The sequence below is a fragment of the Callorhinchus milii genome, unplaced genomic scaffold (genome assembly GCF_018977255.1).
Source record: "Callorhinchus milii isolate IMCB2004 unplaced genomic scaffold, IMCB_Cmil_1.0 Scaffold2, whole genome shotgun sequence".
Lineage (NCBI taxonomy): Eukaryota > Metazoa > Chordata > Chondrichthyes > Chimaeriformes > Callorhinchidae > Callorhinchus > Callorhinchus milii.
Genome location: NW_024704743.1, coordinates 2,195,545 through 2,210,920, shown reverse-complemented (window position 1 = coordinate 2,210,920; position 15,376 = coordinate 2,195,545). Strand labels below are relative to the sequence as shown.

The following is a 15,376-nucleotide window of genomic DNA, read 5'->3' as shown; positions in this document are numbered from 1 at the left end:
AATTCATGTTCTTACATGCTCAGGTTTTCTTACACCTCCAAAACATTCCCCCCCACTATCTCTCTGCCCTGGTCTATCAAAACCTTCTTTCCCACTTTCATCACATCTCGGCTTGACTATGCTAATGCCCTGCTCGCCAGACTCTCCAGCTGTTCCCTACACAACAGGCTGTAAACTATCCAGAACTCTGCAGCTCATATCCTCTTTCCGGAGTCCCTCCAACTCACTGATTCCCTCATTCAAGCCCATTCTCAAGATGTACCTCGTTGACTGAATAAAATGTTCCTCTCTCCCCTTCCCTTTGACTCCCAGCTCAGGAGGCCAGGCGGCAGTAACAAGCACTTTGAGACATCCTCCTAATGTGAAAGTTACTATATGTGGAACCCGATTGTTAGTCGATCGGCGTATCACTTTCCGGGGATAATAATAATAATCCCTTCAAAAATAATTTGGTCACTCAATCCACGGCTGTTTGTTGGGACACTGCTGTGCCCAATTGGCTGCGGCGATTTGCCCACAAACTATGCAGTTAATTCACTTTGAGACGTCTCGACGCTGTATCAAATGTAAGGATTATTATTATTATATAAATTGTATTATCATTGGCTAATGGGTCAGGACCAGAGAGGATATCACAATGGCAAATTAATAAAATACACGGGTTGTGCCAAGCGACACAGAACCGAAAAAATACCTTCAAAAAATCTCAAGGGGAGGGTGTCGGGGGGTGTGGGGAGAGAAGGGTGGAATTCCTCCTGACAGCTTTTAATATTTCCGAGGTAAATCAGTGGGATAGCTTGCCAACTGACGCAAGCATCTGCTACGAATTTTTGCTGCTGTTAGAAACTGGTTAGAAATTCTGATCGGTACAAACCAGCAAGTATTCCCTAAATGAAGCTCAAAATAGAATCGAATGAACCCAGACACCTGTACTCTAGACTAATTTGCCAAAGAGCATCATCTCTTCAAAAGATTTGAATTTTTGGAGAGAATATAGCGCTGGTGTAATGTTTCTTGTACTCATCCTCCAAATGCCAAAGCTAAATACTTTAGCAACTCGTAGTTTAGAAACTGCTCTTTATTTCTATATCTTTCACAAGGTTTAATAACTTTCGTTATGCAAATGCAAGTAGTTGTTGTACAATTACAAAACAGGACCTTATATATAATAATCCTCGCATTTAATACAGCACCTCATCACGTCTTCAAGATGTTTCAAAGCGCTTCACAGAATATACGGTAAAGTGAATTGACTGTATATTTTGCAGCTGCCAATTGAGCACAGGAGCGTCCCACAAAAAATCATGCATTGAGTGACCAAATCATTTTTTTAAATTTATTTTTAAGGAATTATTACCCCCAGAAAAGAGATGAGCCAATCGACTAACAACCGGGTTCCTACTTACTACTGGGTAAACAGAGGTGTGTGTGTGTGTGTGTGGAGTAAGGAAACTTGCCCAACATTTCGCCCTACCCAGGAATCGAACCCAGGTCCTCTCGCTCGCTTGCGAGGCGAGTGCTCCAACCCCTAGACTCCAGTTACTTGGTTAGATTCTAGCAGCATCCCAACATACACACTATGGGCCTCTAATCTAGATTTGTCTAGCACGTTCCGAAATTAGGAAAGCACCAACAACTTGCCTTTACACAGCAGCTTCCAACTGGGGTTGCATTTGAGCGCTCAACAATGTCAGAGCTTGATGACAAGCCAAGGAGAGCGCGAGGGTGACTGCAGGCATGGTCGAAGAGGAAGGCCTTTAGGTGTGATCCGAAGACAGGCAAGGAAGGGGAGAGATTTAGCATTCCTCCAGGGAGAGAGTGCATTTTCCACTCTAGACACAGGGAAATTTCCATACAGTGGCGGCAAGTATAGTTGGAATAATTTGGCAAGTATATTTAGTCTGGTTTGGACACTCTCTAACATGGTGATTGGTTTCTGCATTGATTAGTCTCTCCTTCAGCAACACCCGGGGATACTCCTAACGGTTCCAGGAAATGGGGTGAAACAGATTAACCAAGACAGGTTTCATTATAGGAGCGTGTCAAGACTGAGTTATCAGATCCACATCTTGTCTGCCCCGCAAATCAGCTCCTTAGTCAGTCTTGCCCAGTTACAGCACTCTTGCCCTTTTTCATAATCTAGGCTGACATTTCAATACGAGGGAGCTTACAGGACTAAAAAAAAGACAGAACAACATACACTAACTAATCCTCTGCTCACATCCCGCAGTATTTTTTTCTACAAATAGCTATCCTATTTTCTCTTGCATTTGCTGACACAATTCGCCTCCACCACCTCTCTGACCAGTCCATTCCATTCCACTACTCTTCTTGGAGTCATTAAATGCCTGTTCACCTCCCACCTTCTGACCTCAAGTCCAGACCCCCTTCTAAAGTTTTTTTGGCTACATTAAACAGATTATTAGAGATCTTTTTAATCCTGTATTGAATCTTGAATCAGTGGTTAGAGCACTCGCAAGTGTGAGACCTGGTTCCGATTCCCTAGCAGGGCAAAACATTGGGCAAGTTTCCTTACTCCACACGCCTCTGTTTACCTTGCGGCAAGTAGGAACCCGATTGTTAGTCGATTGGCGGATCGCTTTTTCAGGAATAATAATCCTTTAAAAAATTAAATAATAATTTGATCATTTAATCCACGGCTGTTTGTAAGGACGCTGCTGTGCTCAATTGGCTGCTGCGTTCGCCCACAAAATATAGTCAATTCACTTTACAGCGTATATAATAATATAATATAATATAATATAATAATAATAATAATAATAATCCTTGCATTTGATATAGTGCTTTTCACATCCTCGACATCTCAAAGCGCTTCACAGGATATGCTGTAAAGTGAATTGACGTATATTTGTGGGCGAAACGCGGCAGCCAATTGTGCACAGCAGCGTCCTTACAAACAGTCGCGGATTGAAAATGACCAATTTATTATTGTTTTGTTGTTTTGGAGGGATTATTATTAGGCGTGTGGAGTAAGGAAACTTGCCCAAGGTTTCGCCCTGCCTGGAATTGAACCCAGGTGGCTCGCTTGTAAGGCGAGTGCTCTAACCACTAAGTTACAGGACTCCACTTTATATATAAAGCCCTGTTTTGTAATTGTGAAACATCTATTTGCTCTACTGTAAATGACTGTGCAAGTAGTAACCAGGTGTATTTCGCAGGTGACCGAATGGAAAGTGTTCTATTCCCCGGAAATTAACATCCTTCATAGTTTACCTATCTCCCCCTTAGCACAGAAGTCTAACTAGATTTGATGCATTGTTATTTCAATTCTATGTTCTTACACATGAATGGGTTAAAAGATGTATGAAATTATGGCCAACATGTATGGTTTCTGACGTAGATATAGTGAGAATACACAGCTATGAAGCCCTCGTGGGTTTAAAATGACTTTATGCCCTTATTCCCTTGCGGCTGACGGAGGGGCATCCAAAGAAAGTCTAATATGATTAACCCATTTCGATCTGCACTATATAAAGCAGGTCTATTTATATAACAATATAAGTGGCTTCCGTCGGAAGATGTCTGTGCTTACTTACCCTGTTCTGCTGTTGGTTGACTGAGTTCTTCATCATTCCCAGCAGTTGTGGCACGGGATGCTGACGTTGTTGCTGTTGTTGCTGCTGCTGCTGCTGCTGCAGTCGGGCTCCCTTAACCAATGTGACCTTCCGAACAGGCTGCTGTTTGAGTTGCTGCTGCTGCTGCTGCTGCTGCCGCTGCGGTTGGGGTTCGGGATGAGAGAAGACGGTGTTCTCACTCTCCTGCTGTAAGAACACAGCATCATGCTGCTCAGTGTCTTCGCTCAACATAAAACCTTTTACCGCTCACCATGTGCTAAGTACAGTATGACCTTGCAGAAATTCAAAATACCTACGCAATGTACATCCAGTGGACTAGTTTGTTCTCAGTTATACAAATGCTCTCGTACGACAGTATATGGGTATCGGTGTGGGGTTTGCTGATGGATAGAACAGTACACTGAAATTTACTCTCCTCACAATGTTTCATCCACAAAATATACATTCAATTCACTTTACAGTATATTCCGTGAAGCACTTTAAGATGTCTCAAAGATGTGATCAGGTGCTGTATCAAATGCAAGCATTATTATTAATGGAGGATCACAATTTTTTTTCTTTTCATTCATCCACAAAGACAGCAAACTAAAAATGATCTTTTATATCCTCAATGTTATACGGTAATATTTTCATATCACAGTGATATTCCTACCTTTATTATTTAGTGCTATTAGCAGTTAATACATTGTGATTGATATCGCACTTCTCACGTTAGGAGGATTCTTAAGAGTCCCTGCTAGCCAAAGTGCTTGGGGAGGAGAAAGATAACCCAAAGAACAATCAAAGAGAAAATATTAAGCTATGAAATGAATGGCATTTTCCTGTATTCAGTCTTAGAGTGCAAAGTACTAAAAAAAAACTTCCAAATGTATAGAAGCAGCTTTTAAAATGTGGTTCAACTTCCAATTTTATGGGGAGAACTGAGAGAAAGGTCATTTTACACAGGAGAGGAAACCTAGCGACTCGGAGAATGCTTTAGCAATTGAGATGAGAATTGAATTTTAGATCAGATAGTGAAGCCAAGGTTAAGAGATGGGAGTATTAAGAGTGTTGCTGTCAAATGTGGTACCTGTGGTTTTGTTAGTAAGAAATGTGAAGGAACAGTCTTTGCAGAATTGAAGCAAGATCATTTCCCTACTGAAGGGCATGAAGGAGATCAAGGTTTCAGCCACTGCACTGCAGGAAGGTTGTGTGCCCTGAATATATGATCTGAAAGAAACTGATGAATGAAGTATGGAATCATCTGCAAGAGTGGATAAGATGGGATGAGTAGAGGTGGTCATTGATGTGGAGAAGGAACAAAGTCAGAGAGAGCACAAAGCCCCAGGGAGCCCTGAATTAATGTGAAATGGATCACAGGATAAACCCTTATCTACAGCATAGATAAAGCAAATTGCAGAAAAAAACAAGTAACCAAGAAAATAATTTGGGCAGCAAACCATAAGATGGCAAATCGCTTTAGAAGTGCGCCCCACTTTATGTCAAACATTTAAGAGATGTCTGGGAAGACATCAGGAAGGCTTCCGTTCTTGTGAGGAATGTGTGGGATAGGTTGTCGCTTTGTATGAGATCACAGAATGTTGTAAGGGGAAACCCACCTACGTTGGGTTCATCAACTACAGCAAGGCTCGACTTAGTGCCGCATAAAGCCCTCGTAACAAAAACTGGGAGCCATGGGAACACTTGGCGAAATCGTGGATTTTATCTGGAATGTGTATTCCAGCTCCAAGACCCGTGTAAGGGTGGACAGTGGACTCACTCAGCACATCCCTCTTAAAGAGGGTAAGGCAAGGCTGTCCATAATCACCTACCCTGTTCGATGTGTTCATCAATGACGTGTTGGGATGGCATTGGGGGGGAGAAGGACTTGGTTATCTGTTCCAGGCCTCTCTGACAGGATTGCTGTGCCTCTGTTTGCAGATAATACTGTGCTGCTGATGGACTCACTTCAAGAACATCAAGGTGGCTGGCACATCACAAGCTGTCCTATAAAGATCCTCCCACTACACTGAAGGCAGATGCCCATCAGATAGCTGATGAGGAAACTCTTGAGGCTTGCGGCCACAGCTGCTGGAAGGCGTTACCTGGAGTCTGAGTTGTGAACACGGATTTGTGATCCAGCATCTGGAACCCACTTCAATTGGTTTGCGGAGAGGTAAGCAGATGCTGCTTGAGCTCCACACCTCCAACTGGTGGAACCATCACTCAATGGGAAGGGCTGTGTGTCCGAGCTGCAGACAGGATGGTGGCAAGGCGCTCACGCATTTTATGCTGAGATGCGTTGAGAGCGACCAAAGTAACTTTAGAATGTCAGATTCAAGAACGGGGCAGAACTTGAATAAAAGTGGATCACGTTTCTTAGACGAAAAGTTGGGACACAAAACGATTTCCACGGAAAAGGATCATTTGAAAATCAATGTGCAAAAGCTGCAGGTACGGGAACAACGATGGCAAGTCGCATGCAGGTTAACGTGGAAAAACCTAAAGCTCTGAGATTTGTTATGAGAATAAACTACTTTCTTGGAAAATTAGATGTTACATTGATGACTACTCCTTCTTGAAAGAATTGCCATGTGAAGGACCGGCAAATGAGAAGGAAAAGGAGGCGAGCATGTAAACTCAGATGCACATCTCCTGAGAATTGGAGATGTACAATTGTGACCAGAGGGCTTAACCTGAGACCGTGATAATAGAGGATCCAACAGACATATTGAGGATAAAATCTGATGTAGGTTACAGTTGGACAACAGATCTAATTAATGCTCACCAGCTGCTGAGACTAGGTCAGAACGATCTAAATAGATAATTGGGTTAAAACAGCGACCTGCTTCTAGTGCACCATCAGTGAAGGCCAACAACATACATGCATTTCGGAAGCTAGGGATCCCAATCATAAATTACGTATGTTCTTACTCTAAAATTGCTAGTTGCCTAAGATGAAGCACTTTATATGCCACTGTGCACATTCATCACAAAGATATTTACACGTGCAGTTTACGTCTCAAGTGCCTATTTGGAACTATTGCCCAAAATGTATCACATCCTTGAAACTTTCTCACTTTCTTCCCAATTGCTTTTTTTCTATTGCTTATCCCTCCTCCAATAAGCAAATTTCAAAGTTTAGCCCTGCATTCTTCCTACCATCCTGCTTATCTTTACTCACTGTCCTTCACCCTGTTCCGCTTCAATTTACAAAGATCCTGATATAAATACTGTGGACCATAATCAAAAATGAGCTAAAATGAACCACTGACATACCAAATCATCAAATGGTATCAATTTAACTAGGAATTGTTGGTAACGTGGAATCCCACTAAAAACTTCAAAGCACAACTAGGACTTGGAATAAAAAGCATTGGGTTGTGTTGTTTAGAGCACTTCATTCATGTTTCAGGAGCAAGTATGATTTTTAACTGAAAGTTTATTATATATTGACTTACAAACCTCTGCAATGTGATCCAAATTGCACTTTTTAAAAAATATTTCATGTTATAATTATAATGTAACAAAACAAATATTTAGTGCCTATAGGAAAATTTCCTATAATTGATAACTTATTGTTTTCAACGCTGTGACGAAACATAGAACAAGTTTAAAATCTTTAAATGTATGAAATTAGTTAAAATCTTAATAGAGATGTTTTATAGTGCCACAGAATAGCCTTCATATTGATTAAAGGTGTGACCACACTTAAGATTCCAAAATAACTTTTAAACCTTAAAAGTACTACATTTTCCCCAATTTTAACTTTTTTTTAAAAACTATTATGTTTTAAGCTGTGGTTTTAATTCACAGCAGAGGCATAGTTTCAATTTTCCAAGTACAGTACGAAGTACATGCATCTGTCAACAATTTTTTTTTATTTACTAAAACTCAAAACACAACTCGCTGTTTTGTCTGGGATAAAATCTTTTCCAAAAGTCCTTCAAAATCTGACAGATCAAATCTCATTTCCATTCCAAAACCCCAGCAAGTGGCGATAACACCATCCACATTCAGCACAGTGCAAATTGATTAATCCCTTTCTATAGAAATCGCACCTCTCCTGATTACACCTATCAAATGTTAAGTACCATTATTCTGGAGTGACAACACATGACAAATTCCCCATCCATTTTCTGCGGTCTTTGTGGTCTCACTAGCCTGTACCAACCCTGATGAAAAATTAATTTCCCTTATCTACAACTAAGCTGTGAAATCCAAATCCCGGAAACTGGCAACTCTTTCTGCACAGGTATTATGAAAACCGCTAAAGATTAATTGCACGTCAGGTGACATTAAATTAATTTCTGTATTCCTGACAGACATTTGATACTCTGTACTGAGAGAAAAGATAACATTGTCAGAGTACATAGAACGACAGCAGAGTAGCTTCCCGGACAGCATCTCATGGATTCCCTTTACAAAAAGGCTGCACTCCTCTGTCAAAGGTATTGCCACCAATCCAGCTGCTGGCAGGCCTGGCGAGACAACAATCTATTAAAATCCTGACACAATGCTTTATTACCACCCGCAAAACAAAACGTCAGATTCCTGTTTAAATCCCGGTGGCAGGTAGGAGAAAATAACCAGATTTAGCATAATTCTTTCACCCTAGACCAAGAAAACATTGAACAGTTCAAAGATCCATTAACATCAGTCGAAGGTCTAATTAGCACACATGGGTTTTACCTACAAGAGATTTCACTCTACAGAGTGTAGCAGCTGTAACGGAATAATATTTTCGCTCTGAAAAGCAGCACCCTCCGGCAAACAAAGTCAGCTTCAGAGGTGATTTAGTAGCAGGTACAACATTTGGATTGTGCCATAGGGAAGCACTTTCCAAGACCCAAATGCATACTGCAATTTTGACACATCACAAGACAGACGTAGGCAGAGATTCCACTATTCATTTAAGATCGTTGGAAATGCATTTGAATACACCGGGGCTAAATCACTGATGTACATTGGATTCCTTGAAAAAATTGCTATGAAAATTACTATTCATGGTATTTGAGCAAATTGGACTTGGAAAAGGTTTGCCAGATATTAGAATTTCTTCAACAGAAACTAACCAGCTTGAACATTTGTTTTCATTGAGCTTGAAAAATAACCAGAAAGAGATTGAAGAACAAAAAAACAAAAGTCAAGATTCAGCAGACCGAGACAACCGATTTGTATAATCATTGATAGCCACTGCAGTAGGTGTCTCAATTAGTTTTCAGTTTTCCTTCCTCAGATATGCTTTCGGTATTAGATCTCTACTAACGAAAATGCCTGACAAATATAGTCACTATTAAATCCACTTTACACCTCTTTTCATGGTTACAGCACTCACCTAGTAAGCGAGAGGACTTGGATTTGATACCAGGCAGGGAGAAACACTGGGTAAGTTTCCTTACTCCATACGCCTCTGTTTACCTAGCAGTAAGTAGGAACCCAGTTGATAGTCGATTGGCGGAACAGTTTCCGGGGTAATAATCCGTCAAAAAAAATTTATAAGAATAATTTGATCACTTAATCCACGACTCTTTGTGGGACAGTGCCATGCACAATTTGCTGCTGCGTTTCGCCTACAAAACGTAATCAATTCACCTTACAGTAGAATCTGCGCAGTACTTTGAGACGTCAAGAAGACGTTATGAGGCGCTATATCAAATGTAAGGATTATTATATATTAGTATTTGTAAAGAAACTTGGTTCTTACCATAACTGGTAGCTTAAGGACCCTTATTTTGGGATTGATGTGAGGCCCATCACCCCCTCCTCCTCCTCCTCCGCTATTCATTCTTTGCATCACAGTCCTTTTCACTCCAGGTTTTAACTCGAGTTGATTGACTGTGGAAACACCCATCTTCCCAGGCAACACACTTGGGCCTGGTGTACCAACGGGTTTAGATTGTGCCGGTCCTTGAGACTGGTTTGGGGGAGAAGGTCTGATCTGTTTGATTTGGTTAACAATGTTCTTTCTCATTTCTGTCTGGAGGTGAAGAATATTTCCAACCTCTTGGATTTTATTTGGTTGCAGTTGCAGTCCTACACCTACACCAAGTTTCTTCGAAAATAGTCTGGTCTTTATGCTTGGCTGCGCAGGGCTTGCAGCCTGTGGTGTAGATGGGTTACAGTTCTGGAAAATCTGTGGTGCGTTTGCTGGATGGTGTTGTAGTGGGGGCTGTACAGAACACTGCTGCTGCTGCTGCTGTTGTTGCTGCTGCCGCTGCTGCTGCTGCTGCTGTTGCTGTGCAAGTCTTTCCAGCAGTTCCTTCTTGCGAGCTCCAGCCTGCTGCTGCCGTCGGAGTTCCTTCTGTCTCAGAATTTCTTCTCGAAGTCTTTTCTGTTCCTCAATTTTCAAACGATATATCCTGGTTTCCTCATCTTCATCCGATAACTGAAGGTTGAAAAATAAAACAACAAACAGAACAGCCACATTACAATAGACAATTTTAAATATAATTTAGAAACTGTACATTACACATCGAAAAATTCTGTTGGTACTTTGCAATCAACAAGACTTAAAGAAAAACAATTTTCCTTAATTACAAGGAGCCCACTGGTGTACCACCAAGCTTATATTGACCAGGAGAATGCAAGCTTAGTGGGTTAGTACATCTTAAGCAGGTAGCAGCAGGAGTGCGACAGCTTCAGTTTCACCTGGGTTAGGGAAGGAGGGAAAAGATAGAGGACTTGGAACTTGGAAGTCTATGCTGGCACTCCAATGTGGGTGCTGGATATTTGGAGATGCTCTCCTGAAGCAATGATAAATGTTCTCTAGCAGAAACAACAACAACTTCTTGGATTTATACAGCGCCCTCCACGCCAGACGGCGTCTCAGAGCGCTTGAATGGGACAATGAGACTCTCATGATAGGCACCTTTATAAATATCTCAGGACTACAAAAGAGGATCAACTGAACAGCGCAATTTGGCCAAGTAAACCTCATCCTTCTAGAAGGATCCTCCCATTACAAAAATGAACGTTTCTTAAATAAACCTATCATTGCCATTTGAATTAACATTTGAAATTAAGACGGCCAGATTTTAAAACTATCTGAATTTTCAATCTAAATTCTTCGATGCGGGGATAAAATAATATAAAACAATAACTGGGATTTCATTATCTGAGTTATTAAAACAATGCTTCCCTCAACCTTTAGAGTCCTGTAGCTCAGTGGTTAGAGCTCTCGCTTTGCAAGCGAGAGACGTGGGTTCGATTCCCAGCAGGGCGAAACCTTGGGCAAGTTTACTCCTTACTCCACACACCTGATAATAATCCCTCAAGAAAAAAAAACAATAATAATTTGGTCACTCAATCAACGACTGTTTGCGGGGACGCTGCTGTGCGCAATTGGCCTCCACGTTTCGCCCACAAATATACAGTCAATTCACTTTACAGTATATTCTATGAAGTTCTTTGAGACGTCTAGAAGACGTGAAAAGCGCTATATCAAATGCAAGGTTTATTATTATTATTATAGACATCATGCAGGCTTTACTGTTTATGATTCTTCATGCATTTTGACACATTTGTCCAGCATATTCTAAATGTAGATGTATCAATTAACGACTTCGGTGTTAGCATATAAAACAAAAAGTGACTATACAATGGCAATCAAGGTTTACAAAAGCAATCAACTGAAACGCTTATGAGAATAGAATGCAATCAAACAAAATATCAAAATACTTATTGTTACTCTGGGTCTTTTATTGGACATTTTGAGATTCTGTACACAACTCTTCAGTCTGTGCCTGTTGTCATACAGTAATTATCACCCTGAGCCAGTTACAAAAGCAAAATGCAACACAACCCGAAAAAGCCATGATCAGAAATATTGATTTTCTATAGAATTTCTCAGCCTGAGTTCAAACTAATTTGTAACTTAATAATTGAGTCTAATCAACAGTTCAGTCAATCCTTTTGACCTTGAGCTAATTGTGTCTCAAGAATCCAACAATTTCTACTTGTCTAAATCCTTTCCTTTCAAAAGGTGCCTGATATCATTCAACTGACAATTTAAAGACAATAGTCTTCCAATACAGTGCAGATTATTCCCCAATGGCCCAGTCAGTAAATGCTGCACACAGTGAATCTTAAACCACACAGAGCAGAAGATTGCAGATTCCATCCCCACTCTATGCTGATTTACTGATCTCAGCAAGGGCAATACAGCTGTTCTTAATGTCTTTTTTTTTTGTTTGGGACATTTATATAGCACCTTACACGATGTGAGGATATCCTCAAGATGCTCATAATCTAGGTTCACACAAAGATAATTTATCATTAATTAATAATTATTATCCAAAGTGTTTTGGTATCTTGTGTAACTTCCCAATCTGTTAATTCTTTACTCCAAAGGGATCATAAGTCAAACACCTCCGAACTTCTAACTTCACTGTTCACGGTCTAATTTACACATCTACACAGCTATTTTTATAAAGCACTTCAAGAGGTTTAGTTGACCTGAAAGGCATTATATAAATGCAACATCTCAAAGTGCTTCACAAAGACAATAGGGAGCAATGAGCAGTGAAAAAAGAAAGGAGAATTTAACGATAATCCTTACATTTAGTACAGCGCATTTCATGTCGGGAGGAAGTTTCAAAACACTTTACAGGATTTCACTGTGTGTTTTGTGGGAGAAGGCAGAAGCTAATTTCTGAACAGCAATGACCCACAAATAGCCATGAAATGAATGGCCAATTTTATCTGAGGTATTGTTGGTCAGGACACTGGAAGAAACTCATTTCCCTTTTTGAATACCATCTTGGGAAAGGTGCTATATTAATGTAAATTTTGTATTGCATCTTCACTCCCACCTCGACAGGTAGATGGAAGGCAAAGCAGGATGACCAGAGTAAAGAACCGAATTTGTACAAAGACAACATTCAGTCTTTAGACTCTTCCCATCCGCCGAAAATGTCCATGAAAATCTTTTCAATCGAGTTTTCAGAACGATTTGATTAAAAGAAATTAAGCGAATCGCTTCTCTACTGACCGTAAAAAATTAGTGCTCAATACACAGAAATGTCTGCATGACGTTTTCTACAATTGAGTAACAACTATCAGGTAACAGGTAACAGTTTTGCCCACAAATTATACAGTCAATTCACTTTACGGTACGTTCTGTGAAGCGCTCTGAGACGTCTTGAAGCCGTGATAAGGCGCTACGTCAAATGCAAGGATTATTATTTTTTATTTAGCTATTAGCCATCAGACCAATTTTACTGCATGTCAATTTAACTTTTCTGTTTGTCAGAATACAGAGACACACAATGATTTTATACATCAGTGGCACAGAGTGCTCCCACACCGAGACACTTCAAGCTGCGGGCTCAAATCACGGCCAGTGCTGAACCCAATTGATTTGGAACTGCAATCAGCACTCAGAACTAGGGAGGAATGCCAAGACCGTGATTCGACACAGCGCAATTTCAAAAGCAAAAGGCAGATTTATTTTTTGTGAATGAAACACGGCTTTTGTCGTTACAGAAGGCTGAAATTTGTTTTTCTCAGGTAAATTAAACCAAAGGTATTAGAATAGGCTTTAGATACACCCATTCTGGGATCACACCCAAGAATGCAACCTGCTCAGTTTCAAGATACGAGCAATTAAACGCTTACCTTTATTACATTGCTTCCCAGTAGACATTTTCCTTTGGGATAGACAGCTCCTGGGAACCGGCTACTTAACAGGGATAAAGCTACTTTGTCTCCTGATTGTGTACACTACTCAAGCTGCCAAGACCCACTGATCATGTGCTGAAGTATGTAATTTAAATGATCACCCTATTAACAAAATGTAATGCGGCCATTAAAAAAAAACATTAATATTAATAAAGCTATCCTGCCCAAATGTCACAGCAGCAAAACAAGTCAGCTAAAAACACTCTGGGAGCAAACTGTAAAATCTAAACGGTGCCTTAAGATCTTTATCGAGGTTACGCTACATTCTGTGGAGCCAAGACACTTTGCAACCCTTTCTGCAGTGGTTTTGGAAATTATATTATAATCCCACTAATTCTACCAAAAAGAAACGATGAAAAATATCAGCAGGATTCCTTCCATTCTTCTCTCCTTTTCCCTCTATCCAGTTGGACCTACCTCCCCCTAAAAATATGTACACTTGCGTTACTGAATTTGACCAAAAAATTGTTGCGACACAACGTGCATTTAATTAACGCCCTTCGCTTGGGGTAGGATCAGAGCTCTTAAAGGCACTAAAAGCATTACAAGGCAATAGGAATATCTGATATTTTCAGTAAACAAATCAAATTATTATATCCATACAAACCGACCAACCAGTAATCTGGATCCACATCACTATTTCTGTGCTTCAGATGACGTACTGGAAAAGCAGCTTAATTGAACCAGAAGAAAAAAAAGAAGACTGACCTCTGCTGCCACAGGGTCCTGTGATTTCTGTTTTGTGTATTTCGGTTGTGGGGGCTTCTGGGGCGCGTTGACACTGGGTGCAATTTGAGCAGTCTGTCCCATCTGTTTCATTCGGGGAGCTGCTTGAGTTGGGGTGATGGGTTTTGCCCAGGAAGTAGATAAAGGCTGGGCAGGAGGAGCTGACATCGGTCGGTGCTGTCTCACACCAGCGTTATGAGGAGCAACAGGCAATTCTCGCAGGTTGCTGTTTCGCTGAGAAGCTTGGAACTGATTTGGTAGCTTATTCAGGTTTTGTTGCCCAGGCACATTCTGTAAATAACAAATATAGCATTATTATTTTTTCCTGTCAATCGTCTGCCTCTCCACTCCCCCCCCCACCCCCACCCGCATCCTATCCTGAAAATGGTTTGAATTTTTTTTTCTTTCTGTGGTCGAGGTCCAAAGGAACCCAACAACCTCCAACACATCAACTAAACGGCCCGTATTCATGTGCGGGTCTTGGCAGAGAGTTTGAAAGACTATTCGGCTGTAGAGGAAATAACAGCTGAATCCAATCCTCTCTCAACATTGCCACCCCTTCCAGGAGGGGTCCCTGGCCTTCCCTTTCCTAAACCAATGGCGCTAATACCAATTGCTGTACCCCAACTTGGTATACGTTGAATTAACATCATTCGGGGAAGAGGTGGGAAGCTACCCTAAAGGAAGCAACAGAATTTGCTTTGGGTAAACTGCAGAATAATTCTAGTCTGATTACAGCTGGAGCAAACTCAACTTCGACTTAAATATACATTATATACAAGTTTTATTTTGGGCAGGGGGAATATTGAACCACTCTCAAGGTATTTTTAATATAATTAATCTTCAGTTCAATGTAGCAATTTAAATTTAAGAATGCCAACATGGATATCTGCCAACATGGATATTTTAACACATTTTCAACCAAGTAAAGTAAAGGAAGTTGTGAAACAGATTTTGTTTTTGTGACAAGCAACCTCACATAACCAATCTAATTGTAGACTTCAGTAATTTTTTTCGTCAGGGCTGTTTCCAAACATGCTTTTGGGAACAATATTAATTTGGATCGAGTTGGTGCACAGACAAGAAATCTGTGTACTTCACTTGGACAGGCGATTAGTCTTTGGCAAGTCATTCATAGCCTGGGTTAAGGCTCAAGGCACAACACAATCAACAGGTCTGTCTTTATAAGTTAGCAATTCACCACAGGAGGCTCAGTAAGATGTGCTGGTTAATGAATGAAATGAACAAGGGCCACTACTTAAATCAACTTTGGTTTGGGAAAATGAGCAATAATAAATCATACAAATATTTGAAACTATCCTCTCAAGAAAATACTTCTGAAGTATCATTTTCAATCTCTAAATTGAGGAGATGAACCATCAACAATCTCTGAA

At 40.6% G+C, this 15,376-nt stretch overlaps 1 protein-coding gene across 1 annotated transcript in view; it reads right to left on the bottom strand.

Moving 5' to 3' along the window:
• Positions 1-15,376, bottom strand: part of rbm33a (RNA binding motif protein 33a) — a 73,861-nt gene that overhangs the window by 12,697 nt on the left and 45,788 nt on the right. The window contains exons 16-18 of the mRNA XM_042332544.1: positions 13,965-14,273; positions 9,283-9,963; positions 3,558-3,782 (exon numbers count right to left, since the gene is read on the bottom strand). Of these exons, the coding sequence (XP_042188478.1) occupies positions 3,558-3,782; positions 9,283-9,963; positions 13,965-14,273 (1,215 nt within the window). The remainder of the gene's footprint in view (positions 1-3,557; positions 3,783-9,282; positions 9,964-13,964; positions 14,274-15,376) is intronic.